This window comes from Lissotriton vulgaris, chromosome 1_1, assembly GCF_964263255.1.
Source record: "Lissotriton vulgaris chromosome 1_1, aLisVul1.2, whole genome shotgun sequence".
Lineage (NCBI taxonomy): Eukaryota > Metazoa > Chordata > Amphibia > Caudata > Salamandridae > Lissotriton > Lissotriton vulgaris.
The window spans coordinates 1917958889-1917986225 of record NC_141685.1 but is presented as its reverse complement, the minus strand read 5'-3'; the positions used below and the strand labels follow the sequence as shown (position 1 = coordinate 1917986225).

Here is a 27337-nt window from a genome sequence, read left to right as displayed (position 1 = left end):
TACACTGTCAATGGTACTGCCAATTCTGCCCTTGGAACATTTCAGGATGACTTCTGACAGAACAGGTCTGGCCAAGTCAATGCTACATTTTGCCCGACCAGCTCATCCACAACGCTACTATCACCAGATGAACTCGGTGAGATGGTAGTATTCAACTCAACTAATCCACGAACATTATCTAGATTCCGCACAAGAAAGATACTGCCTGATGAACGAGACACTGTGAATGTCATAAATGTGCACGGCTGTGTCTGCATTCATGGCCTAGGGACTAAGAAAGTTGGTACCAGTACGTGTGATATCACAAAAGCTTTAAACTCCACATCTCCTCCAAAGCTGGTGGCATCCCCCAACACCTATTTCATCTGTGGCACTGCCGCCTACGCTTGGCTCCCCCGTAACTGGTCTGGTACCTGCTATCTGGCCTTCTTCCTTCTACCAACGTATTCTACCCATGAAGGTTATAACTGTCAATGAAGGGCGCTCTGCGCTGCTCACGTAGGGGCGTCCTATCAGCCGAGGATAGAGCAGTCCAGGAAACCGGGGACTTCTTTAAAGGTTTCCTTCCTTTCTGGGGCCCCATGGCCAACAGTCGGGCTGTACGAGGACGGACCAGGGTCCTTGAAGCCACCATCACAATAACAGCTGGTGCCCTCTCCAACATCACGGCAGAGCTGCAGGCGGACCGCCTCATAACGCTTCAGAACAGAATGGTCCTAGATGTCATCCTTGCTGATCATGGTGGTGTGTGTAAATTGAACGGCTCCAGCTGCTGCGTGTACATCCCAGACAACGCACCTACAATGTACGATGCCATCCAACGTCTGTATCGCCTTTTTTCCGAAATTCATCTGGATGAAGGCAACTGGTCCCTCACAGGCTGGATCTGGGGCTTCCTTTCCCAGTGGGGGTGGAGGATCCTCATCTTCCTTGCCTTGGGAGTAACTGTCCTGGTCTCCTGCTGTTTGTGCTTTCAGTGTCTGCCAGTGCTCTGTACAATGTGTGTCCAGAACATCAAGCCTCCCCCTTCTAACATTCACAACACCAATATGATGCTGATGCTCCAACAAGAAACCGATGGTCTTATGAACATTGACATTTCTTAAGCATTTGCCACTCAATGGCAAAAGGAAGGTCTGAGGAAAAGTGTTCTTCTGAACGGCATCATTTGTACCGAGACTCCACTGCTTTTTCATTTCCATCTCGTGTCAAACACTTCCACACAACCCATCTGGTCATTTCTGCTGATGCCGGAGGAAAATCTAACTAACACAATAGCCATCTTGCAGCCTACATCTCGGCCCAGGAACTGTTGCACACCCAACACCCCCTGTTCTTGCAGTTCAACAGAAAGCCATGAGACACTCACACCCTGTGTAAATGATTTGTTTTCCATCTCCTGCTCCCAGCCTGGTAAACATCCTTGACACCGTGATCAGGTTATCTGGACAATGGTCTGACTGCTGGGCCTTGATCAGGGTGATTAAACAATGACCTGAAAGACCGAGCTTTGATCAAGTTGATTAAACAATGACCTGAAAGACTGAGCCTTGATCAAGCCGAATGAACAATGATGTGTGTACCAAGCATTGACCAGGTCACCATCTACAATCATCAACTGGATCTGGTTATCAACTGCAAACACTGCCCTGATTGAACAATGAAATAACGGCCAAAAGACTGAGTTGAAAAAGTATAAAAGGTTTGTAAGCTGCGGAGTAAAGAAGCAGCCTCCTCTGTCTTGTTTCTGACGAGCTTGGGACTCTGTTCCATAGCCCGGGCTATTTGAATAAATCTGGGTTCCTCCTGCAGATGAAGGCTCCCGTGTCTCCTTACTACGTATGAAGGGTATGTAAGGCTTGGGCGGTTCCTCCGCCGCCGAGGCCCAGTAAGTGGGTAAATCCGGTTCTTCAGCTGCTGAAGTGAACTCACTGAAATAAGGTTGTGCATTCTTCATTTAAAGAAAAAGAAGTAAAACAACAATACACACAACAGTGTGGGCGAAAATATCAACTGGTTATTCTAGAAATATTTGTAGGTTGAAACAAGAAAGATATATGTTGTCAATCTTACATGACTGTGCATGTAAACAAAGGTTCTGTTCTTTAATTGTATTCTCATCCCTCCATATCTGACCTGGTAAGATTACAACCTTCCTTTTCTCACATGCCCACTGTGTGCCAAGGATGCAGACAAAGCATCATCAGTAGCATATTATCACTGAGACGACAGTCGGTCAAGGAAAAAATATACATCCCTATCTAAATGCCAAATTCCCTTGAGCATTTACATTAGAGGTTAATTATTGCTAAGAATGTTGTTATCTAGTATTAGTTTCTTAAAATACAAACTTGCATCAAACAAGTGTTACCAAATGATACCCGACAGAAATGGTATTTCAAGTTGTACAAAGGTGTATTTTTCAAGTTGCAAATGTGTTCTGCACATTTAATTTTGAAAGTAAGCAATCATCAATCTTGCTTTTGGGCCTATTTGTAGATTTGCTTAAAATCAGCAATCATTCGGGGGGTATAATATGTATCCTCATGAGTGCAAAATGTTGTAGTGGAACCACTGTCAATGATGCAAGCTGAGCTCACCACATTTCCTTAGAGCGCCTGACCTGATAGTAAAGGCTTATAATTAATAAGCCATATCTACAAGTTTGAACAAATTAAACACACGGATACAAATCTTGCTTTAGTGGCAAAATTCCTTTTTCACAGATTCATAATGTGGTACTGTAAACTGACAGCCACAGGATCTCTGCTGCAGGGGGTTGGGCTAACTTGACCAGTGAACTGAATAATCATGAAAAGTTGTTGTCCTTGAGCCCAACAATATGTCTTGAGTATAATTCTATAGGAACCCCTACTTTAAAAGCAGTCCGTGTAAAAACTATGCCTTTGTACCAAATGTTAGCAAAACACAAAAATCACTTTATTATTTTTCAGAAGGAACAATTTAAATTTCAAAAGCACAAGTTCGAACCACATTGAATAAAGGGAACCCCCTTTTTCCGCACAAGAGGAATAAAATAGGTCTGCATACCACATTCTATGTGAAGAGCCCCATCCTCTGCCATATTTGCCACTTGCAGACACATATTGTTTCTTACATATGATGAAATTTCTACCGAATTTTAGTAGGCTATCATAATATAAAACTGCTTGCCTAATTAAATATTCCATAACCTTGCCCTTTCAACTGGTCTTTCCATTCTGCCTCATTTTATTCCAATCTTGCAATGTAATAGATAAATGCTGGCAAAGGCAACAGAATTTGCCTGTTGTTCTTGAGAGCGACCAAAAGCCAAAAAGACAGCTGTTGTGCAAATAAAAAAAAAATAATAAAAAAAAAAGAGGATGTTTTAGGTATACAATATATGGACAATTAAATGAATGATTAAAGTGTGCACTTTTCAGATGTAAAATAGTTCTTCACGCAGTGAAAGGGGAAACCTACTTCCAAATAGCCAACAGAAATATGGTGAGCAGAAAATGCTCCAGTGGGCTCATCCAAAATGCAATTGCCAATATCTCAAGCCAATGGCTGAAAGAGGTGGACACAAAGCTCTTTAGAGGAGGCATAGAGTACAACATGTTCGCTATGAATGGATCAAGCGCCATTACACATCAAACCTGCATAAGTGTGCTGTGTCTAATGTTGAAGTCTGTGTAACATTTTCCACTTACAAATACAGTTTTTAATATAGCTATTCTTTTAATCATTTGCTCCGATAAATTTAGTTTTTGTATTACTGCACATCTATTTTGCTTTCATTACATAGCATTTGGAGGTTGCAGCTATATTTTCACAATTCACATGTTGTGTCTCGCATTTACTCATCCATTTGTCGAATTAAATGCGATTACGGAGAATATGTGCTGCACATCGTTTCCCCTACTTCTTTTGGTATGATGTTCTTAAGCCTCTGTCAGCATGTCAAGATGGAGACAACTAACGGGACATAGAGACTGTGCAATGTTTAGGGAAAACAATGGTGCTTTAGAAACGTAAACTGAATTGAATTAAAAAGCTGCAGGCAAGCAGGGTAATCATGTTAATAGTATAAACGAAAGGAAACTCAAGCAACCGGAAAAAGTCTTAAAATAGGTTGCGTCCGGTTTACTAATTTGCTAAATTGACCTGCCTGGCCAAGGGAAACAAATTGGCATTCTACATTTAAGTTTAATCTTAGCATTCACATTCGGGTGTAAAGAGATAATCTGCATTTATAAAGAAGAACTACTGTGCTAAATATACTGTGCTAAATAATAATGTGAACTGTCAATCTACAAAAGTCTAATAAAATCGTTACGGTCAGACCCCAACGCTGCACAGTAGCTTGAACAAAATTCGACATTGTAGGTCAGGAACATAGTGAGGTGGCTCTTAACTCTATTCATTGAACTGTCAAAAAAAACACTATCCAAAAAGCATTGACAGTGTCAACAAGTCTAGCTTATAAGTGAAGTTGCTTTTTCATTCACTAAAGAGTTTGGCACTCAACAGGTCGTCACTGATGCAGTGTCACACGTCCTTGCACTCGTGAACCCATGTATCCACCCACTGATACACAACCACAATGAAACAGAAACACATTCAACAAGCTTATGAAAGATAAACCAAAAAGACAAACGTAGATAAAAAGAAAATCTATCACTGCCTAAATTCGGTGTAAAATTAAATTGAACATGGTAAAAGATGGCCATCATGCTATGGTATTGTAAAGAGCATATTTTATTTTAAAGTTCCAAATTTACTGCCACATTAAGAAGCAAAGTAGTGGCCATATTGGAGCAGGAAAAACAATGGTAAACTAGGAGCAAAAACATTTTAAGATAGCAACTCAGTAAACATTGCACTAGATTGCCATCTTCAAACATTTAAGTATATAGTATGTCACTGTTGTACTGATCCAAGATAGCTTTGGAACACAGTGGCCCGCATGGAACGGTACAACAACTATATACAATAGACAATACCACTACAAGATGGCTGCCCAGTGCAGAAACAGAGGATGCACTGGATGCAGCACACCGAAGATAAAATAAATGACCAGCAGGCAAGTTGCCCATTAGGACTCTCTTGGGAGCTGCAGGATGGTCTTAAAAGATGGGAAGGAAAGAAACAAAAACAAGCATTGGAAATGCAATAGGTCTCGCACCATTAGAGTTAGTGTTTTTAGAATTGTTTATGGGTTTTTTTTGTAAATGTTTAGCATTTTTGTTTCCTGTAGCCAATGCTAAAGAATTACAAATAAAAAAAGCCATAAACATTTCTAAAAGCTCTAACTGAAATGGTCTGAGACCTATTGCACTGTGTGAGGGTGAGGGGTTGAGGGTGAGTGAGGGTGAGGGTGAGGGTGGGTGAGTGAGGGTGAGGGTGAGTGAGGGTGAGTGAGGGTGGGTGAGGGTGGGTGAGGGTGGGTGAGGGTGGGTGAGGGTGGGTGAGGGTGAGTGAGGGTGAGTGAGGGTGAGTGAGGGTGAGTGAGGGTGAGTGAGGGTGAGTGAGGGTGAGTGAGGGTGAGTGAGGGTGAGTGAGGGTGGGTGAGGGTGAGTGAGGGTGAGTGAGGGTGAGTGAGGGTGAGTGAGGGTGAGTGAGGGTGAGTGGTTGAGGTTGAGGGTGAGGTGTTGAGGGTGAGTGAGGGTGAGGGTGGGTGAGTGAGGGTGAGGGTGAGTGAGGGTGAGTGAGGGTGGGTGAGGGTGGGTGAGGGTGGGTGAGGGTGGGTGAGGGTGGGTGAGGGTGGGTGAGGGTGAGTGAGGGTGAGTGAGGGTGAGTGAGGGTGAGTGAGGGTGAGTGAGGGTGGGTGAGGGTGAGTGAGGGTGAGTGAGGGTGAGTGAGGGTGAGTGAGGGTGAGTGGTTGAGGTTGAGGGTGAGGTGTTGAGGGTGAGTGAGGGTGAGGGTGAGTGAGGTGTTGAGGGTGAGTGAGGGTGAGGGTGAGTTAGGGTGAGGGGTTGAGGGTGAGGGGTTGAGGGTGAGTGAGGGTGAGGGGGAGTAGTTGAGGCTGAGTGAGGGTGAGTGAGAGTGAGGGTGAGTGAGGGGTTGAGGGTGAAGGTTTGAGGGTGAGGGTGAGGGGTTGAGGGTGGGTGAGGGTGAGGGGTTGAGGGTGGGTGAGGGGTTGAGGGTGGGTGAGGGTGAGGGGTTGAGGGTGAGTGGGGGAAGCTTGCACTTTGCCACCAATGCATTGCCGGTTCTTTGCGTGAGGGGATACTTATACCAGTATCGTCAGTGTGGTAAAACATATGTGCGAGGGAAGCTTGCACTTTGCCACCAGTGCTGTATCTGTTCTTTGTGTGAGGGTATACTTGTGCCAGTGTGGGCACTGTGGAAACATATTTATGTGCGAGCGAAGCTTGCACTCCTGTCACCAGTGCTGTGTCTGTTCTTTGTATGAGGGTATATTTGTACCAGTATCGTCAGTGTGGTAAACCATATATGTGCGAGGGAAGCTTACACTTTGCCACCAGTGCTGTATCTGTTCTTTGTGTGAGGGTATACTTGTGCCAGTGTGGTCACTGTGGTAAAATATTTATGTGCGAGCGAAGCTTGCACTCCTCCCACCAGTAGTGTCTGTTCTTTGTATGAGGGTATGCTTGTACCAATGTGGTAAGCCATCTATGTGTGTGGAAAACTGGCGCTCCTGCCACCAGTGCTGTGTCTGTTCTTTGTGCGAAGGTACTTGAAACTACTGTCATTCTTGTTAATGTTCGCTGTGCTATGGAAGTCTGCACTCATTCCAGTTCTCTGTCTGTTTTGTGTGAGAGAATATGTGTGTCGCTGCTGTCAGCACTGTAACTGATTAGTGTGTGAAAAAAACGTGCACTTTTCATACCAGTGCTGTATCTGTTCCTTGCGTGATGGTACTTGCACAAGAGGGGACATGGTTGTAAACTGTCTCTGTGTGAGGAAAACGTGCACTCCTGCCACCAGTGCTGTTTCTGTTCGTTGTGTGAGGGTACTTGAAACACTGCTGTATTTCTTGTGAATGTTCACAGTGCAATAAAAGTGTGCACTCCTTCCATATCTGTTTTGTGTGAGAGGATATGTGTACCACGGTTGTCAGCACTGTAACTGAGTTGTGTGTGAAGGAAGCTTGCACTTTCCCTACCAGTGCTGTATCTGTTCTTTGAGTACGTCTCCTGCCACCAGATGTGTCTGCTCTTCGTACTGAGGGTTTTGAGATGCTATCAGTATTGTAAATGATCCCTATGAGGTGCACGTTTTCCCTCAGTCGATAGTGCTGTCAGTATTGTAACTGATCTGTGAGGGATGTTTGTGATCGCTTTTGCACACGCTGCCTTAGCGAAGGTAAATAAAACAATTGTTCACTTTTCAAAAGCTAAAACTATTGGCTCTGTCTGCGTGTGCATTACATACAATAGCCTTTTAAATTGCTTTAATGGCGTTGCTCAAATTGCCTGGGTGCGAAGTGCAGAAACCCAGGAATTCGAGAAGTGCGTCATACATGACATGGAGCCACTAGGGACATATGCAGATATAGGATATGGTTCTAACATTGGAAGCGGGTGCTGTTTTGTGCTTGTATAAATGTTGACCCGGTTCAGCTCTTCGCATCACGTTACAGAACTGGAACACAGAAAGAGCAGAGTCCGAGTTACTGAATATAAAAATAAAGAAACAGGCCGTGGCAATGTGTTTTTCAAGCCCTGGTGCCGGGACAAGCCCAGGCGTGTCCGTGGGTGCGAAGTCTTGTGACGTCTTCAGCGCGGGAATCCCCGAGCGGGGAAGAATGAATGACAGATAAGGAATGCCCGGGGAGATCCAAAACAAACAGGCCCCGTGTACCTTGCATAGCGGACAAAAAATAGCATTTTCGGGATTCTTTCTATTCAAGTTGCAGACAGACGGTCGGTGTTTATGCAGCCAACACCGGGGCAGGCTGGGGGCTGGGAGAGGCAGTAGCTATGGAGGCCCAAAAGAAAGCCGTGGAGTGGAGAGCGGGCGGGCAGAGAGAGTGAGGGGGCGGAGCGGGGGTGTGGGAGGAGTGCGGGAACAGACGGGAGGGGAGGAGAGTAGGAGGAGGAGTAGGGGGGTATGGGAGGAGTGCGGGAACAGACGGGAGGGGAGGAGAGTAGGAGGAGGAGTAGGGGAGGCACGGCCTAGCGGCCGTGCAATCAAGAAGTGAGGGGGCGGGAGAGTAGGCAAGGCAGGCGGCTGGGGCCATGTGCACGCGCTTTTAAGCTCAATGCGCATGCGCATTGAGCTTAAAAGTCACGGGCACTGCAAGGAATCGCCACGATTCCTTGCAAGTTGGATAAAGAGTCGATGAGCCCCCATAGTCTCGCTTGCTCGATGCGCATCGACAGGCGAGACCTAAAAAGGGGTCTAATAAAAGGAAAAAGGAAAATTCAAAGAATTGGTTACAAGCCAGACTATGAAGCGCACTCAATTACTGGCAGATGTGCACCTGAGCAGGCAAAATGCAGGCACTCAGAGAGCAAAACGGCCAAGGGTAAAAATGGGCTTGCCCATTGCCCAAAGTAGTATTCAGTCACCTGGAAAGCAGAACATGAATGACACTCGAAAAGAAAGAAAAATGCTGACAAAGACGCTCTACCTATAGATCTGTGTAGGCAGAATAGGAATGCTTATTTGTGACAATAACATGGCAAATCACTATACCTACCTGGCAAGTCTGCCTAATAGGTCTAGCAAGGATTATCACAGTACATATCTTCTACACCTAGGGTTTGTCAAATGTGTAACCATTACCCCTTTGTCTAATAGAATATTCTGTGAAATTTCATCTGACATAACCTATCCTAATGAACCAATCAAGCCTATCTTTTATCATTGACTCACACCATACCTAGTCAGGCCTAACACATTTTACCTACAACGTAATCAATAGGTATCCAGAGATAAAATTTGAAATATGTACCATATTAAAGTTGGCACAATAATATACATGTCTGCATAGGGGGGCCTAACAAGGTTTCTTAAAGTACAAATACTCTACCCACAGTGTTTTGCCTGAGTGGTAATCAGCACTAGACCATCTTGTCTATTATTATACTTACCAATGTATAGCTGCCAAGGTTTCAGATTGCTTTTGGTTGACATTGTCAGAATTTCAGTGTAATTATAAGTGACATTCAAAGACTATGAAACAGTATGTCACCCACGCTTAGTAGTAATTATAAGTGACATTCAAAGACTATGAAACAGTATGTCACCCACGCTTAGTAGTAGCTGCATGGCACAGCCCACAGTCTAGGTCAGACACCTGTTGAGGGGTGGCAAAGACACAATAAATTAAACAGAGATGCCCTGTCTTAGCGAGGCTGCAGGGGTCCTTCTTGACTGAAACAGGTTGACCTCGCTAGGACACAAGCTGCAAAATGTTTCCTTAAGTGTCCAACACTTATTTTTATTCACCCGTACACCACCCATAAATAAATGACCCAATTTAAAAATGGGTAGTCGCACAGGGTTTTTAGGTGTCTGGACTCCCCCCACTCCTCTAGCTAATCCTGGAATGGTCCCTCGATCTCCAAAAATGGCTGTCCCCCACTATAGTACTATGTTGCAAGCGCCGGATGGCAAATGATGAAGCAAGACACTCAGGGAATCTGTGAGGCCACCCCGTTCTTTTTGGAAAATACCCCCCTCGCCCCCCCCCGGTCAAATCTCCAGTTATTGCTTTTTAAGGGAGAGTGTAAACTGGTTCCTACATAATTTCTCTCTCATTCCCACAGCCCTCCAAATGAAAAGTGTATGTTGTCATGTTGTCATATACACACATGTTTTGGTGTTGCAATTAGTGTGGTTCCTTAGGTCCAGTTATGAGTTGTGTCTAACACTATACCCTTGATAGCTTTTGTTAGATGACAAATTCTACATGATCCACAAGAGTAGTAACTTGTGAAAGGAGGAAGATCCCATAGATGGCGCTGCTCAGTTATAGAAGGTTTACGCGGTCTGGTGTGAACTAGGATATCCATAAGTTGTTAGTCCGTTTAAATTCAAAACCGGGTACATGGATATTGAGAGAACCTGTTTGTGAGACAAACCAGCATTTGTGTATGATATTCTGAATGTTATGAGAATTGGGTTTAGGGGTGCTCACACATGATTTTTATCATCCGGTTGCCTGGGATGTGATTCTAAGAGTGCTGCACGGTGCTTATTCCCAGCCTTTTTGCGTGGTAGGCTGACAGTGTATTATGGATAGTGCCGCTCCTTCGGGTTATCTGTACGGGCTAAGGCTTGCTGGTCAAGATTTTCTGTGGTGCTGCATTTGTGGCACAGTTTTAAAAAAAATGGGGTGACCCTGTATCCCTCAGAACCCGAGTATACATAAGTAAGCAAAAAAAAGGGGTTCTGTCGGGTTAAAGGCGGTTACTTTTCAGCGCACTGTGTGTCCTAATTTCAATTTATAGCAACCGCTTCTCAAACGCCTGGACAAAGAAACACATTTTTTATAAACAAGTGAAACGCGACTCAAGATACAGTCTATAGTTTTTTGTTTATCAGAATTAAATCATTCATATATATTCACAAATGTAGCAGATAGAGGCTGTCAACATATAGTGAAATATTTACATATAAAAAAAAGGTGATCATGTCACATCTCAGTGCTCAATGAGTGTGCAATATATACAGCGTGGTCAAAGTTTTATCCACATGTGAGGGATAGGCCAGATAATTATGTAAGACCAATGACTCTGTTGAATGATAATGGTCCTTTTGATGTGTAGAGCCTTGGTCAATCTGGGCCTTGCGTGATCGTCGACGTTTCAACCCATAGTGTGCTCCATTCTGTAGTCACGCTGGGTCTTCATCAGGACAGGGTGGGGGGACAGAGACCGCCTATAACTGAAAACAGGCAAGTGTTTACTTGTTTGGTTGTTTAATAAGAAGAGAGATACGATTTGGAAGGCAGGGCGGACAACTCACCCCAGGTAAGCCGGACAGGGCCTTAGCTGCGGTGGCAACAAAAGCCATGACGCCCTGGCGGTAAAATCAAGGTGGACCCAGACGTCTGTTTCTCTATAGGATAGAAGGTTGTACAGTTTAGGATTCTTACAATGGTGGCAAGGTAAAGCAACTAGTTTGGTGTTGGGTCATCTATGACCCGTGCAGACGTGGTGTGATGGCCTAGCAAAGCGCTTAATGTTAACCGGTAATACGGATAGCCGTGTGGAGTGTACGCGTCCTGTTGCAAATGCGGGAAATCGTGAGCAGCGTACAAGTGCATACAATACAGCACAGAGTGGGGATTTAGGCATTCAAATTGCTGAGAGGCGCGTTGGCTTAAGGCGCTGACTTAACAAAGTGCATAGCATTAAACGTTACCTCTAGAAACTGCCCGTGATTCGATTCAGAATGACTAAAGGGATCTGTTGTGACCTAATTAGATGATAGGACTCGTTCCCAGGGGGCAGTGGTTGCTCATCTTGTCTGTGTTGAATCAATCGGTCTTGTGACAGGGGGCAAACAGGCATCGGTCCTGTGCTGCCGCTGCGAAACGTCAGCGAGTCTCCAAGGTGATAGATGACTCCTATATGTCGAGAGCACGCCGACGTGAAGTCAGCGTACATACTACATTTGTTCACGGGAGCCCCGGTTGATAAGCAACGGGGCTAGTCTCGCTGCTCAATTGGAAATCAGTGTGCTCTGCTCTCCTCCGGTCCCTGCACACGGCGGAGCCGGATGTATAAGAATGACAAGAGATATTTACAGAAATATGCAAGAACATTAGTCGCTGTATGGTCACGTAAGGGTAATTGTTAGATGTTGTAGATCATCCTTAATAGTGTTGGAGTGAATGCGAATTGTAATACATACAAGCCTGCACGATTATTCTTAACAGTGTTAGAGTATTTATATATGACATAGTCCAAACAAGCCTATACGATGGCAGTGACTCACATGGCGTTATCCCACAGTTACTCTCCAGTCTGGGCAAGGTGCACACAATAAGTGGCTCGCATGATTCTACAAAAAGGGGTGTTAAGTTATTCAAAAAATATTACATAAATGAAGTTTAATCATTAAAAAAGTATTATGGGGCTCAAGACTATGGCATGATTGTCATGGTGTTTATCAATAGTTATGGAAAGGGCACACCATGGTACACAAGAGCAGTTATTTCATTGGAACATGTTGTTCAAGAGTCACCAAAACTTGTCAGCACGGAATAATAGGTTTTGTAGAAAGTTTAACATAGCACATGAAAGCAATTATGACATACAGGAAGATTTATTGCATCACATGCTGCTCCAGAGTGACTAGTGAGTGTTAGCACAGAATACAGGGATTGGCTAACCCTTATGCAGACAGTTATGTACATGTGGGCAGTTACCATGAGGCAGCATACTGGGATAGTTACGTGCCCCACTTCTGGTTTTGCCTGCTGGACTACTGAATGCGAAAGTGTACAATTGGCTATACTAGGCCTGTCTGTTTTGCAGTCTCCTCATATTCGTTGAGGCCAGCCGCCACTGAATTCAAGGAGTGAATCCATCTGCACTCCTTCAGATTTAGGGACGTGGAAATTGAGCCCCCTCAGGGGTGAGGACAGATTTTCTCAACCATCCTCCATCTAATGTTCTTTGGGGGTGCGGGGGGTGATTGTGGGTCATGAAGTGTTCCACGAGGGGAGCTCCCTGCACCTGACTCTACTAATGTGTTGGAGAATTCTTGTCTTCACCTTCTGTGTGGTCTGCCCTATATATGGTGAATTACAGGGACAGAGAATGATGTAAAACACATTCATGCTGTTACAGTTCGTGAACAGTGGCAGTTTGTATGTTAGATTCTTATATGTCAATGTTACCCCCTCAATGCTTGATGGACACGCTTTGCATGAACCACATTTGTAGTGCCCAGTTATCGGTGTTGCAGTGCCCAGTTATCGGTGGAAGTCCTAGTTGGCTCCGCAAGTCTGGTAACTTTGGTGGCTCCAGGTAGGCTTGGACTACATTATCTTTGATGTTCCTGCCCCTTTTGAAGGCAAATCGGGGATGCTCAGTGGTGTTCAACTCGTTGGCGACCAGGTTCCAATATTTTTTGATTATCTTTTTTATAATCATTGCTTTTGGAGTTGAATGTGGTTACACATACAATGTTTTCATTCTTGATCTTTTTTTCTCTCGTTTGCAGTAGTTGATCACAGGGGCAATACCACGCCCGCTTCCAGGCGCGTTATAGCAGTCCTGTTGTATAACCACGCTCTTTTAGTCATTTTGTGAGGATTTCTGTTTCCCTGAAGAAATCCTCCCTTCGTAAACAGTTCCTCCTTAGTCTGAGATATTGCCCGTAAGGTAAGTGGTCCTGTAGGTTGCGTGGGTGGTGTGACTCATATTTGAGGAGCGTATTTCTTTCTGTGGGCTTCTGGTATAGGTCACAGTACAAGAGGCCTTCATCAACTCGGAATGTGAGATCTAGGAAATCAATAGCTTCACTGTTGTATGTCATTGTGAACTGGATGTCACTTGTTCTGTTGTTGAGCCATTGCCCAAATTCTTTGAGTGCATCCTCTGTGCCCGACCAAATCATTACCACATTATCTATGTATCGTTTCCATACTGCTATAGACTCGATAAACTGATTGCATGGCTGTATAGGTGTTCCTCCTCATAGTAGTCCATGAAGATGTTAGCCAGGCTAGGTGCGCAAGTGGCACCCATCACTACTCTTTTACACTGGAAGTAGAACTGGTTTTTGAATATGAAATAGTTTTTCTTCATTGTGATTTCTAACATGGCAATCAGGAAACCTGACGGTGTCCAGTGCGGCCTTGGGCGTTTATCCAGGTGGATCATACTACATCCAATGCCTTGGACTGTGGTATCGACATGTAAAGGGATGAAACGTCCAGAGTAGTTGTATTTGGATGTCAAACGCCTGGCCTTCCAGCAATTGGATAATGTGCATTGTGTCTCTTACGTATGATTTAGTCTCCGTAACCCAAGGTTGCAGGAAATGGTCAATGAATTGGTTGAGGGGTTCCAAATCCGAACCATGAATTAATTGGCCTCCCTGGCGGCTCCTCCAGGTGTTTGTGCACCTTTGGTAGGGTGTATATCTATACTACTATATACTACTATTATAAAGAGAGAACAGAAACCTTTTGGCAAGGTAAACTCGGGAACCACAGCGCCAATCCACACACCCAATACATTGTTGTAATCCTCAGGGTGCGTAGATGGACATAGGCTGCATAAAATAAAATAAAACTTAAATTAAAAAATTAAACTTTAAAAACAGAGTAGTCCCCTAAAAGTAGCGCCGGCCGCGACGTAGCGCTTGTGAGAAGTTGGCCTGATATTCAGTGCTCACTATTCTAGTGATCACTGTGTATCAGCCCAAACAACCCTTATTGATGATTGGTTGTAAGTCAACCATAGACCAGCTATCATAGTAGCGTGGACAAGAGCAGTCTTTAGGCTAGACTCTAGAGGGCGTGTTAAGCCAGCTGTTATACCATCACATATACCCCTTGAACACCAAGTGAAAGGACACCACACAAGTTGTTATGAAAATAAAAGTATTTATTTAGAACACAACAGCCCTGGACTCTTTGAGGACAGGGCGCTAAGCACAATACAAAACTCTTATGAAAATACTCAAAGTCGCACAATTTACACAAATGCCAGAGGGGCACGAAAAACCATATACTCTAAAAGTGGAATGCAAAATTACTAGCAGGTAAGTACTACTCTAATAGGCTTTAGGATCGCTAGGACTGGACTACTGAACCTTCAGATTACTAGCAGGAGGCCTAGGGAGATCGGGTGCAGAGTGTGCACTCTCACGCGGGATGCGGGACAAAGTCTATGGATGCTAGATTTCGTAAAGTTAGTGTTATCGGACGAATCAGACTAGGTAGAGCTGAAACGAAAAAGGATCTGGACCCTTGGATAGTAATGCTATGCTGGAGCACCGAAATGCTGAGGTTACCTAGCCCAGGGGCTGCGGCTGCATAGGTCTGGAAAGACGTCGGGAATCCTCGTTGCAGTCTATGGAGCCTGAAAGAAGAAGTTGCTGGCAGGCGACCAGTGTTGAAGTTCGAAGTGATCCAAGCCTGGATCGAAGATGGAAGACACCTGTAAGCAGAGGGGACCAAGTTCTGAATCACTAGCCAGTGATTAGATGGGCACCAGGATGGCACCGGATGGAGTCACCTCGACCAGGTGAGTGGGCGACGCTGGGCTCTGCAGTCTCACGGACCAGGAGGCGTTGTCGGCGACCAGGATGGAGGTGCGAGCTGTCCCATGAAGGTATCTGCTGTCGACGTCGCTGGACCCAGGATTGGGCAACAAGTCTTGGCAAATGCAAGCCCACGCGGTGGACTTAAAATGGCGTCTGGAGTGGACCAGGAGGGTCCGGGGTGCTTCTCTGTTGGAGGGGAGCAAGGGCCAGTCTGGAGCAACCAGATAAGCGGTGTTGTCGTCGTGGTGCGTCATCAAGAGGGCCACAAGCCAGCAGGCAAGTAGCCGGACAACGCGGTGAGCAGCAAAGAGTAGAAGGGCCCCACGCAGATCTGGTGGATGCTGGGGGGCTGCACTTCGGTGCTGGAGCTGCTCAGGGTTAGGGCTTCTCGAACCCCAAAGCACTCACTCGAGGATCCCTCGGCGGTCGTGCTGGATAAGCGTCGTGCAGTTCTGAAGATGGCCGGTCCCTCGAGGTCTCATCACACCCACGGATCTCAGCTGAGCTGACGATGTAGGTAGAGGTCAGAGGTGCCAGGGAAGCGGGTCTCGTCGTGCTGGTCGGTCGGATTCCGGAGGAAGGACGTGCAGCAAACCGCAGTGTTCTTAGATGGTGCCTGCGAGTGCAGGGTGACTACTCCTTAGTCACAAGGGAGAAATCTTGAGAAGAAGTCTTGAGTTCCTTTCGTAGAAAGTAGTTTCAGGATTCAAAGATGATCTAATTTGGAAGGGGGCCCTCTCCTATCTTTATACTAGGAAAAGGGGCTGGCACGCGACTAGGTCCTGCCCATGGGTGGGACCAGGAAGGGGGGTGGTTACACCCCTCTCCCATGCCGGACTTTCCCCAGCTCAGGGGCTGGTGTGCCCCTGGAACTGGTTCTAGCCGGCAGATGCATAGTGAGCACCGGGGTGCCACTTGCAGTCACCTTCCTCTAAAGCCCTGCCTACCCAGGATACACAAAACCCTGTCTGGGATGGTGCTAGCACCGCCCCTGACAGGAAACCCTTTGTCCAAGCCTCCCTCGCTGGAAGGACTCCCAGCAGCAGGAGGTCAGACTTGTGTCTGTGGTGGCAGCATCCATTTTGTGATGCTGAGGCTTGAGTTAACTTTAACCGGGGTTCACAGTTACATACATGTCGTGTCACTCTAGAAGGGTGGAATGCTAACCCCGTTGCCAGAATTGGCGAGGGGTTAGTATTCCAATTCCTATGACACCTTACTCGACATGTTTTGATAAAGCGATACCAGAGTTGGCAAATAACCACGAGGATTATAATGCACTTAAGAGTATATGGTATGCGTTATCATGGAACAGCTATTAGGACTTGGTTCCGCAAGCTGCAAACGGGCTCAGCTCATGCCAGAGCACCATCTCACACGATTCCAAGCACTCTGCCTTCAGGATTGTCAAGGCCTGCCATAGGAGTGACTGATAGAAATACGGGTGTCCATTTTAGGGTTAGATATAGGTATACTATATCTACAGCAAGGGGTGTGTACACCACCTTGCCCCAGCTGTCGTGCAGCCAGTTGTGTCAGATTTAGAGGGGTGGCATAATACATGCTGCAGCCCCTGGTAGGCCCTGGGTACACCTAAGCCCTGAGTTACAGGGTCTGATAAGGTGGCCCAGTACCAATTGGTAAATGCACCTAAGGTACACGTGTCAATTTAGTGAGAGAACAGCAAGGCTGTGGGTCCGATTAGCAGGCCCACAGCCAGAGAAGTCGTAAACCAGTGAAGCAAAAAGCAAAAATCTGGGGTGATCATAGGATTGCAGACCCTACTCTCCTACAGCGCTGGCCGCGACCTAGCGATGTTCGCAATGTGCGTGATGACGACAGGCGGGGAGGAGCTTTGACTAGCAGCGAGGAGGCGGTGAAGTCCGGAGCGCGGGGAAGAGCGGCGGCTCAGGTAAGGCAAAGGCGGGAGGCGGTCTGGGCGGGCGGGGTAAGGCAAAGGCGAGGCGGGAGGGAGGCGGTCTGGACAATGTCGGGGCGGGCGGGCGCGGGAGTGCACCCAAGCATGAAATGTTGCCCCCAGCCCCCTTCTGCAATCTGGAAATGCTGCCCTCAGCCCCCTTCTGCCCCAGGCAATGCTGGGGCGGGCTGCTAATATATATATATATATATATATATACACACACACATCTCTCTTTGGGATTCATGGTTCTGTTTTAATCAAGAACTCTTTCTCTGGTGAGCTCAAGAAGCCTTTCTGTAGTCCATCCTCGGTTAGTTTTTCAATGAGGGACTTGATCTACAGCGTGGGGTCTCTTGGTGTGGTGAGATAACTTTCTCGCACTCCCAGTTGTTCAATTTCGTCCACATAGTCTGAGGCATTCTGCACCACTACCGCCCCACCTTTGTCCGCCGCCTTGATGATAATGGTGTAGAGTGTTCAGTGCCAGTTTTTCATCCTTGCTGATATTGTGTTTTATGTAATGCCATTCCTGCAGCAGTTCCATTGTTTCTTGGGGGGGCGATTTGTTCAAAGGCCGGTATTCGTTAGCTCATCAAGTATGCTCCAGGCGTGAAAGTGAATGTGGATTGAAGGGTGTTGCCGCTGTCAGAGGTTTAGACACATTTTTGGTGAAATAATACTCAAGTCTGAGCTTTCTAAAGATTTTTTGCATCTCAAGTTTGATGGTGAAGGAATCGGGTATACTGGTAGGGACAAAGAACAGCCCTTTGCTCAATACTTCCCTTTCTTCCAAAGACATGGTATAGCTTGAAAGATTGATAATGGGGTCCATAGTCAGAACATTCAGTTCAGGATTGGGTATAGCAACATCCACTGGAGTTCTTATAGTGGTATTCAAGATGTCTACAACACCGGCCACACGCAGTGAGTTAGGTGCAAAGGTGCGGTTCTCATCACTTTGTTGTTGAGCAGCAGAGTCCCCTAGTATCAGGGCATCATTTTCGTTTGTTTGGTGAATTTGGTTTAAAGACGGGTTTGCCGGGGTATGAGGTTGTCTGCAGTGGTGGGTGTCAGTCCTCTCACCAGCTGTACGTTTGCCTGAGTGTTGAGATCTCCCAGTGTGTTTCTGAAGGGAAATATCGCACCCGTGGTTTGCCTCGTTGCGTGTTTCTGCCCCTGTTCCATCCCCTTGGGCGGTCCCAGTTTTGTTCCGTACCGCCACCCCTGTTTGACTGGCGATAGCCTTCTCCTAAAAATTGTTGTTGGCCCGGGTTCCCCTGACGGCTCGTGGAAGGTCTCTCAGAGTCAGAACCACTACCAAAGGAGTAATCCGAGAAGGTATTAAACCTCCTTGGTCCCTGCCTACTTCTGTTTGAAAAGAAACCCTGGCTATCTTGCGGATAGTACTCGTCATCCAAGTAAGGATAGGTATACTTTTTGTCGTAATTTCTAACATGCTTTGCCAGTTTTTCAAGTTTCCGGTTTAGAGTTATTGTATTAAACTCAGCCAAAGCGTTTTCCGCCCGCTCTAATGCTTCCCTTGCGTTAGAGAGAGCACTATCCTCCAGTATTTCCTTTTTTATATCTGCTATTTCCTGGGTTAGCTTTTTTACGTATTCAATAGCTGTCTCTACACCAAGCACCATCCAGTGCCTGAAGCAGTTGTTGGCGATGTAGCTGAAACCCTCCCTAAATTTAGGGACGTCAATGAAGATAGATGTCTCGTTCAGAACCTGTAACCCCTTCGGACAACATTTGCTTGAAGAAACTTGGTTAGTACATGACCATGGAGGCGTGACCGGATGAGTTGTGGCATAGCCTGAGAACTGTCCATAGAGGAGGCTATCCCTCAGGGCCTGGGGTGATGACTATCATACAACAAAAGGGTGTTACAATCTGTGGCTTATTGGTATGTCGTGGCAGAAAGTCTACCGTTATTGATGGTAATGCAGAAGTCCAAAAACAGTGAGTTCTTATCTGAAATTATTTTGCGAAACGCAGGTAAGGATTGAAAGAGTAGATCCATGTAGTGAAGCTCGGACACATATTAGCCTCTCTATTCCAGAAGATTTGAATATCGTCAATATAGCAACATCACAGCAAAATGTTCTTAGTGTAGGGATTTTCGCTACAAAGAATACATTATTTTTCGAACTGGGCCATATAAAGACACAGGCACATGGAAGTACCTTGCATTTGGTGGTATAGGTTGTCTCCAAACTGGAAGAAATGTTCCTTTCACTGCTATGGTGGCACACTCAATGATAAAGTTAACTGAAGTTGGAGATGACTAGGTTTCAGCATGCAATAAATCCTCCACCACTTTAAGAGTTGCATCCTAGGGTATATTGGTGTAGAGAGTTTCTACATGCTGTACCTCCACCATAAAATTTAAATCAATGCTTTTGGCAACTAGGTTTTCCTTCCAGACTACCAAAAAACGGTTACAAGTTTGTGCTGAACTCCTGACATTTGACCGATCTGAACTCTTGATGTATTCACTGAACCTAATGATACTTACTCCAATGCCCCAACTTTCTCCCACTTCACCTACTCATTTTTTGATTGATAAGTTGCAAGTTAGCAGCAGTTTATAATGTACCCTAGTGGAAGTTGCAAAACCAGCTTATGTTTCCTCTTGATGGAGAAGGAGGAGTCCAGAAATAATCAAGGACATGGGCTTCAGTTCAGGTGCGGAGGGGGTTCACTCTTTTAACCCCTCTTATTAATGTTGTTTTCCATAATCACTACTTAGACAGAGCCAGTGCCCCCTTTTTACTCAGCTAGCCAAATAAGATGGATTGCAGTTGCTCAGACCCAATCTGGAGTCCTGTACACAACCATCAGCTCAAATATTATTCCTTGATCAGCTAACAGTGACAAAGGCTATGAGTCTGGTTCTGACAGACATCTTTAGGCTTTGCCAACGCTTGTTCTAACATTGTTTTTGTATAACTTTATTTTTGTGGAATCGGCCAGCCCTGGCCATAACAAAAAAACCTTAAGTTGGTTTCAAAAAGCACACAGTGCTATAGTAGTCCCCGACACTAAAGAGAACAACTTTGTGTGTACATGTGCTCCACGTCAAAGAGCAGAATGTCATCACTCAAACAGAAGTTAGCAAATTGCTGATGTGGGCTGACCCACTGCCCTATGCTTTGTGCTGTAGTGGGCCTAAGGAACATGTAAATGACAACAGACAAATGGATGAAAAGGGATGGTGAAGCTCATTCTAAGTAAACATTTTAAATGTTTAATATTAGTCAAATCAAAAGGTCGCGGCTATCCCTAAAAACACACCAGGGAGGGAGTGGATTTAATTATATATAGTGAGTGGTGTTGGCGGGCCCTCCTCTTCTATCTCCTCATCCTCTTCTCTATTTACTTCTTATGGTGCTACTACATCTGATGTATCTGCCAATGAGGGGGAAAAAAAAAAGATCTGTACTCCATGGGGAAGCTAATGCGTTTGTCCTTGCATGTACATTTAAATGCTCCAGTAGGTGCAGATCTCTATTTATACTGGATGTAACTTGCAGCCCATTTTTTCACTCATTCTAAACCGGATTTGTTGCTTCTCAGTGATAGACATAGTCTGCCAAGTTGTTACAGAAGATTCTCTTTTTGTGGGATCGCACAAAGTCTTAAATATATAGCCTTGCCCATATGTGCATTAGCATCAATTTTGCTTTGGGGAGCTGCTAACATCGAAGTCTTCTACTCCTAGGGCCGAGCCAAGAGACTGTGTAAAAATTATGAAATTGTTCTTCTTGAAATTATTAAAATTGATAACAAAGTATTTCCTTTCTGTAAAGCAGTGTGAGACTCGGTATTTGTGTCCATCAAATAGGTTGCCGAAAGAATGGAATTGTTTTCATTGCTGACTGCTCAACCAGATAAATTCAAGAGATACCGGTTGTCAGTTCCAAGAATACTAACAGACATGATCAAGGTGGATAAATCTGCTACTGCCTCACACGCCACCCTGTCACCACCCCCCCTCCTCCACCGCCCAACACTAGAGAATTAGGATAAAATGTGTCAAAAGCCAGGGTGAGCAATTGTGATCTCGTCATTATGATTAACATCCTCCACACTTGTCTCTAAAAAACAAGTAGTCAAAGTATACCCTTTGTTGATACTGCTTCCACAATCTCCCTCAGCAGACATGCAGAAGAGACTTATTATAAATATGTTGCCTTGGTTGGTCAGGCATGTGGTCTGATAGTAGCCCCTTTATACCCGTTAGCCAGGAACAAATGTGGTAACACCCAGACCACTCCAAAACAGAGGCCTCTGTTTCTCAGGTAGCCCCACTTGTTTAACTATCAGCTCAGAGACCCATTATTCTGGTCTGAAATAGTTCAATACGTCTGGCTCTGCTCACAATTAAATTAATTCAGGCATTCAGGCCATATTTTCCAATATCACGGCTTTGTCCAAGCCCTAAATGTTTCCACTATTATCCTCTAAGCTTTTCACACTCCCCCCATTTTCTGGATTCTTGGAAATTACTGGCACAACTTACAGGACGATGGTGACACACGCAGACTGTTGATGGTTTTTGGTCTCAAAGCCACCCTACACTCCCGGTCTACTTTCCTTGTTTTGCTTGACTTTTAGCTGGGTTCGTAGATCAGATAGAAAGAATTCAACCACACTTCTAGGTGTTGATGCCTTGGGCTATGGTTTATCCACAGCAGATCTACTCTCCTTTTGCTTTGCAAAGGCTTGCCGCACTCATTTTCAATCAAAGAATTTGTAAAGCGCACTACGTACCCTTGAGGGTCTCAAGGTGCTGAGGGGGGGCAGGGGGGAGGGGGGCCGATACTGCTCTTGAGGAGTCTTCTGAAGGTGAGTATATCTTAGGTCTGCCATAGGTGCGTCAGGAGGGTGTTCCAGGTCTTGGCAGCGAGGTAGGAGAAATATCTACCGCCGGAGGTCTTTCGTTGGATGCGGGTGACAGGGGCGAGGCTGGCGGAGCGGAGCTGGTGGGTGGGGGTGTAGAAGCGGAGTCTGCTGTTCAGGAAGGCTGGTCTAGTGTTGTGGAGTGCTTTGTGTGCGTGGGGGAGGAGCTTGAAAGTGATCCTCTTGTTGACAGGGAGCCAGTGTAGGTCTTTCAGGTGCGGGGTGGTGTGGCTGCGGCGGGGGACGTTGAGGATCAAATCGGGCAGAGGCATTTTGAATGCGTTATAGTCGACGCAGGTGTTTGGCTGGGATGCCTGCGTAGAGTGCGTTGCCATAGTCGAACCTGCTGCTGACGAGGGCCTGTGTCACTGTTCTTCTGGTTTCGGTCGGGATCCACTTGCTGATCCTCCGGAGCATGCGGAGGGTGTTGTAGCAGGAGGAGGCAACGGCGCTGACCTGCTTCGACATGGAGAGGGAGGAGTCGAGGATGAATCCTAGGTTGCGTGCGTGGTCGGTGGGTGTCGGTGCTGCTCCTAGATTGGTCGGCCACCAGAGTCGTCCCAGGCTGAGGGGGTGGGCCCTCCGTCTTGTCAGAGTTCAGCTTCAGATGGCTGCTCTTCATCCAGTCTGCGACAGCCTTCATTCCCTCGTGGATGTTGCTTTTGGCCGTGTGCGGGTCCTTGGTGAGGGAAGAGGACAAGCTGGGTGTCGTCAGCGTAGGAGATGATGTTGAGGTCGTGCTGTCGGGCCACTTGTGCGAGGGGGGCCAGGTAGATGTTGAACAGCGTCCGGCTGAGTGATGAGCCCTGGGGGACGCCGCAGATGATGTTGGTGGCTTCGGATCAGAAGGGTGGGAGGCGGACGCTCTGGGAACTGCCGGAGAGGAAGGATGTGGTCCAGTCGAGGGCCTGCTCTTGGATTCCGGATTCTTGGAGACGTGTCTTTAGAGTGCGGTGGCAGACCGTGTCGAAGGCGGCCGACAGGTCTAGGAGGATGAGGGCTGATGTTCTCTGTTCCGCATCACCAAATCAATTTTCTAGAAGAAATTCCCCAAATCAAGACAAGCAGCACTACAACAAGCAATATGTACCTGCTGGTGATCCACTCAAAGGGGAAGAATGGAGTGCCAAGTCTGCTGGTGAAAGTTCTAAAGATCCCTGTAAATCTCACAAATTCTGCCAACCTCGTTGCAGGCTTCTTCTACTTAGGAATTTGAAAAGTGACTGGGAAAGGGAAGGAACATCTGGATGCTCTCAAATAAGGAACAAGTGCCCAGAATGTAATTACCACTTACACCACATTTCAAGCTCCTACGGCTCACCACCACTGATTTGAACACTAACTCGTGTGTGCCGCTTATCAAAATATGGATATATTTCACCTCAAAATTGTAATTAAGAAATCGCATACACTTTGCATAGGACTTAACTCCTGGACCTACTTATAAATTTTGCATCACTAATCTGGATGTCACATTCATGTATCTCTGGGGACAATAATCTTTTTCACACAAACTTGGCCCTGAGGAAGCAACAATGTACTGATTAGTCATGAAACGTGTGATTACTAAAGTTTATCCATGAACTAATTTGAGTTTTTTCGGGAGAAATATTATAAATGATAATAGCAAAATCACTACATTTTGAATCTTGAATTATGACAATTCTGTTGAAATTTCGAGTCTCAGAACCTGTCTTCTTTATGTTTGACTAGAAGCGGTTATTAGTTTCTTGGAGCGCCACTGTACCTTCCCCGCCCCTTGAAGGGCTTAAGATATTTCTACCCTTGTCCTACCAGTGGCAGAGGGGTTATATAATAATTCCTACATTCCACAAGGTCAGGGGTACGATTTGTACCTATTCACCCAGCCCCACTGCTGTGCCCGCAGGAAGGGTGATACCACAACTTAATCCCCATCCCCCTTTGCAAGTGAAGCAGTGGTGTCTCCATTGAGCCTTTAAATTGCCCATGAGTGAGGGTTTTAAAAATATATATTACACATGTATGTAAAAAAAAAACAATGCTTATCCGTAGCCCACACAATGCTGGGGGCCATGCGGAAAAGGTGATGAGCTGCCAATGTCAGCTCCAGAAACCTCTGAGCATTTGGGAACTGCTGAAGAACAAACAGAACACAGGGAACTTGGCCCATAGAGTATTTGTGTTGAAATCAAGAAGAGACACAAGAGAAGACGGAGCAGGGACCAGTTTGATCAGTATGCCATTGCAGACGATACATTTAGAGAACATGGTACAATCATTTGAGACTGTAGCATGGGGCCCCTTTCTCTAAATCCTGGTTGCACTACCCCCATCCTATGTTCACTGGTGACAGCAACATATCCTAAGATGAGGTGTAAAGAGGAGGCTCTCAGCGTCATGAGGCCCCTCACAATGGCGCATACAAACAGGGAGACATGGCTACTGGTCATATCCAAAGTATCACTTTCACAATTAGAGGCTATGCTAAGGCTCAAAAGATTATTGAAGATTATGATATATTAAAAACAGAATAAAATTACATCAGGCAGACTTAAAGAATGAAGGAACGGCAAAACAAAGTTGCCTGGAAATGACACCAGATGCCAAGAACAGAGACACAGCCGAGGCGGTCAGATGAAACCACCAAAATGTAACAAAAGAGCAGTAGAGCCTCCAGAGAAAGTCATGTTCTAGGTGTCATGCATGAAATATTAAAGAGAATGAATAAGAAGCATGTAAGCTTGACTCGCAAAGAAAAAAAAAATATCAAAAAGAAAACTTGATAAACCTAAAATACATCCAGCACAGACAGATTATTGCAACACGGAAGATGAATGTAGGATATTTGAATACTGACACGTGACCCAGGAGAGAAAAATAAACAGAAGCAGGCTTCAGGAATCATGACACAAAAGGATGGTTGATCATAATGTTTTATAGGGTTGAAAGTGGTACGACCCCTCTCACTCTATTCCTGGGTCAGCATCAAAACTAAAAAGAAGGAAGCATAATACAGAATTTCTGATAGAGATGTGTAATTCTACCTTTATTTTGAAACCATAATTTAGCATCTTACCTTTAAACAGTACAGTGAAACCTTCGTAGCATGTGCACTAATGATAAGTCACGCACCTTATTGGCAGGTAAGGAGCTATATGATATAGTTATGGCAACCGAAGTACACAGCTAGTCAGAATGCGATGGGAAAAAAAAAACACCAAACAATCATCCCTAGTGTAATGAACACCGTACAGCGATTGATCTTTATTCTACCTAGGAGGAGTCAGGAGTAAGAAGAGAAAAATATTGTTATGGGTGGGGGAAGCAGTAAAATGATTGCAAAGATTTTTTTTAAAAAAAGGAACTACTAACAACGCATTTAGCACTGCCTTAGCCCGTTACAGGCTACCTGCTGCATTTCACTGTCCTAAAAGTACAAAAACAACACAATACTTAAAAGACTATCGGTTTGAGTAGCAGTGCGTCGTGATCGCACCACATTATGGCATTTTACTATAAACAAAGGCTGCATACAAGTACATGGGAAACAATCTGGGTCATCTGTGTTTGTGAGTCAGTAGCACCCGCACCTTTTTCACAGGCCACAGGGAACAACGACAAGGCATGGCCAAAAAAGTTAAACATATGAAACGCAACTAGAATCATTGTCCAGTACGAAACTCCGTTTTTGCAGCAGATTGTAAAATGTGAGATCCCCCACTGTGTGCAGAAGAAAGGAGGATGTACTGTTTGGTCTAACGCAGACATAAATAAACATGGGTCCAACAGCTCTACCGCGTATCTTTTACTTTATTTGGACAGCCACCACAAAGGAAGCAGTGCATTTTCCCCTCGGATTGATGATTGGGCTTGTCGTTTAAGAAATTCAGCTCACATGATGGGGAGGCCAATGGATGCGGACAGCTGACAGGAAGGATGGAGGGCACACCAGCTGAGCGGATACTCGGTGCCCTTTTTCATTCCCATACACACAACTGTCACCTGGCCTCGTCCCCGGCTCCTCCCCAGGTGAGGGAGGGCCGGCTGCTATATGGGTGCCCTGACACCATGCCCTGCACCCAGCAGCGGAGGCACACACATAGGACTCCTCCGCCCCCACAAGAGCCTCGCAGCTTGCGGCAGCTCCTAACCCAAAATCGCGGGGTGATGACACCCGGATGAAACATTGCCCCTCCTGCCAGCGGGTGCTGCCGTCACAGGGCAAGGGTAAGGATTACGCGGCGGGGGGCCACCAGCTCGCTCACCTCGGGGTGCAACACAGGGACGCAGCTCGCCTCTTTCTCGTACTCCTCCATACCGCTGTCAGCCATCTTGGTATTAAACCCCAGCGCTTGGTATGCTGGGTAAGCGCCGGGGGAGGAGGCGGAGGAGAGGGGGCGACCTCTGCCTGCTCATTCACTCGTCAGCAGAGACAGAAGGGTCCTGAGTGCGCTTCAAAACAGAGCTCCGCACAATGCACAACACTTTCACTACTCGGCTGCAATCGTATTGTTTATCTACGTTGTTCACGCAACTCTAATACAAACAAATGAGCTCCTACTACTATACCGATACAGAGTTGGCTTCACTTTGTGGGAGAAGTATGACCACACCTTTGCATATTTTCTCGTGAATTAGGTGAAACCTGCTGAGAATAATTAGAGGTTAGGGAAAACAGATTAACCATACCAATTTGATGTTATAGATCCCGACCCTGCGTGTTATGCCTTAATTTCGCGTTGAAACCTGAGAGTATGGATATATTTTTCACAAATGACAAATATTTGTCCCTGACATTGAGGTATTTATTGGGAAACACCCCATTTTATTCCACCCAAATAGTAATAAGGACCACAAGCACTGTACGCCAATGGGCCACAGGGCTAGGGTGACCAACTGGAGTGGGTGCAATTTCAGGATGGTGAGTGTAAAAGTTCAGGACAAAGGGTAAAAATTCAGGATTGAAGGTCAAAATTCAGTACAAAAAATCGGGATAAAAGTACGTTTTACAGACACATCAGAGGAGGCTGCGCAATATTACAAAAGTAAATAGAGAACCGACACAAGTACAAGTCAAAATACGTTTATATTAGGTTGAGACAATTGTGCACTTCGGGAAACATCATTTACCACGAAGGCATTACCACTACTAACGTTTACCACGTGACACTTACCACGCAGGGTGCCTTCCACGCAGGGTGCCTTCCACGACGTTTTTACCACGGGCTGGGGGGGAGACGTGGTATTCCTTCAAGTCTTTCTGCGTGGGCTTGGGGGGGCAGAGGGGGGGGGGCCCGGAGGGGGGCTGGGGGGGGTCTCCCCCCCAAAAATAACAAGCAG

At 45.8% G+C, this 27337-nt stretch overlaps 1 protein-coding gene across 1 annotated transcript in view; it reads right to left on the bottom strand.

Moving 5' to 3' along the window:
• Positions 1-26486, bottom strand: part of ZDHHC17 (zDHHC palmitoyltransferase 17) — a 520726-nt gene extending 494240 nt beyond the window's left edge. The window contains exon 1 of the mRNA XM_086919563.1: positions 26263-26486. Coding sequence (XP_086775689.1) covers positions 26263-26328 — 66 coding nt within the window. The 5' untranslated portion in view covers positions 26329-26486. The remainder of the gene's footprint in view (positions 1-26262) is intronic.
• Between the last annotated feature and the right edge of the window lie 851 nt (positions 26487-27337).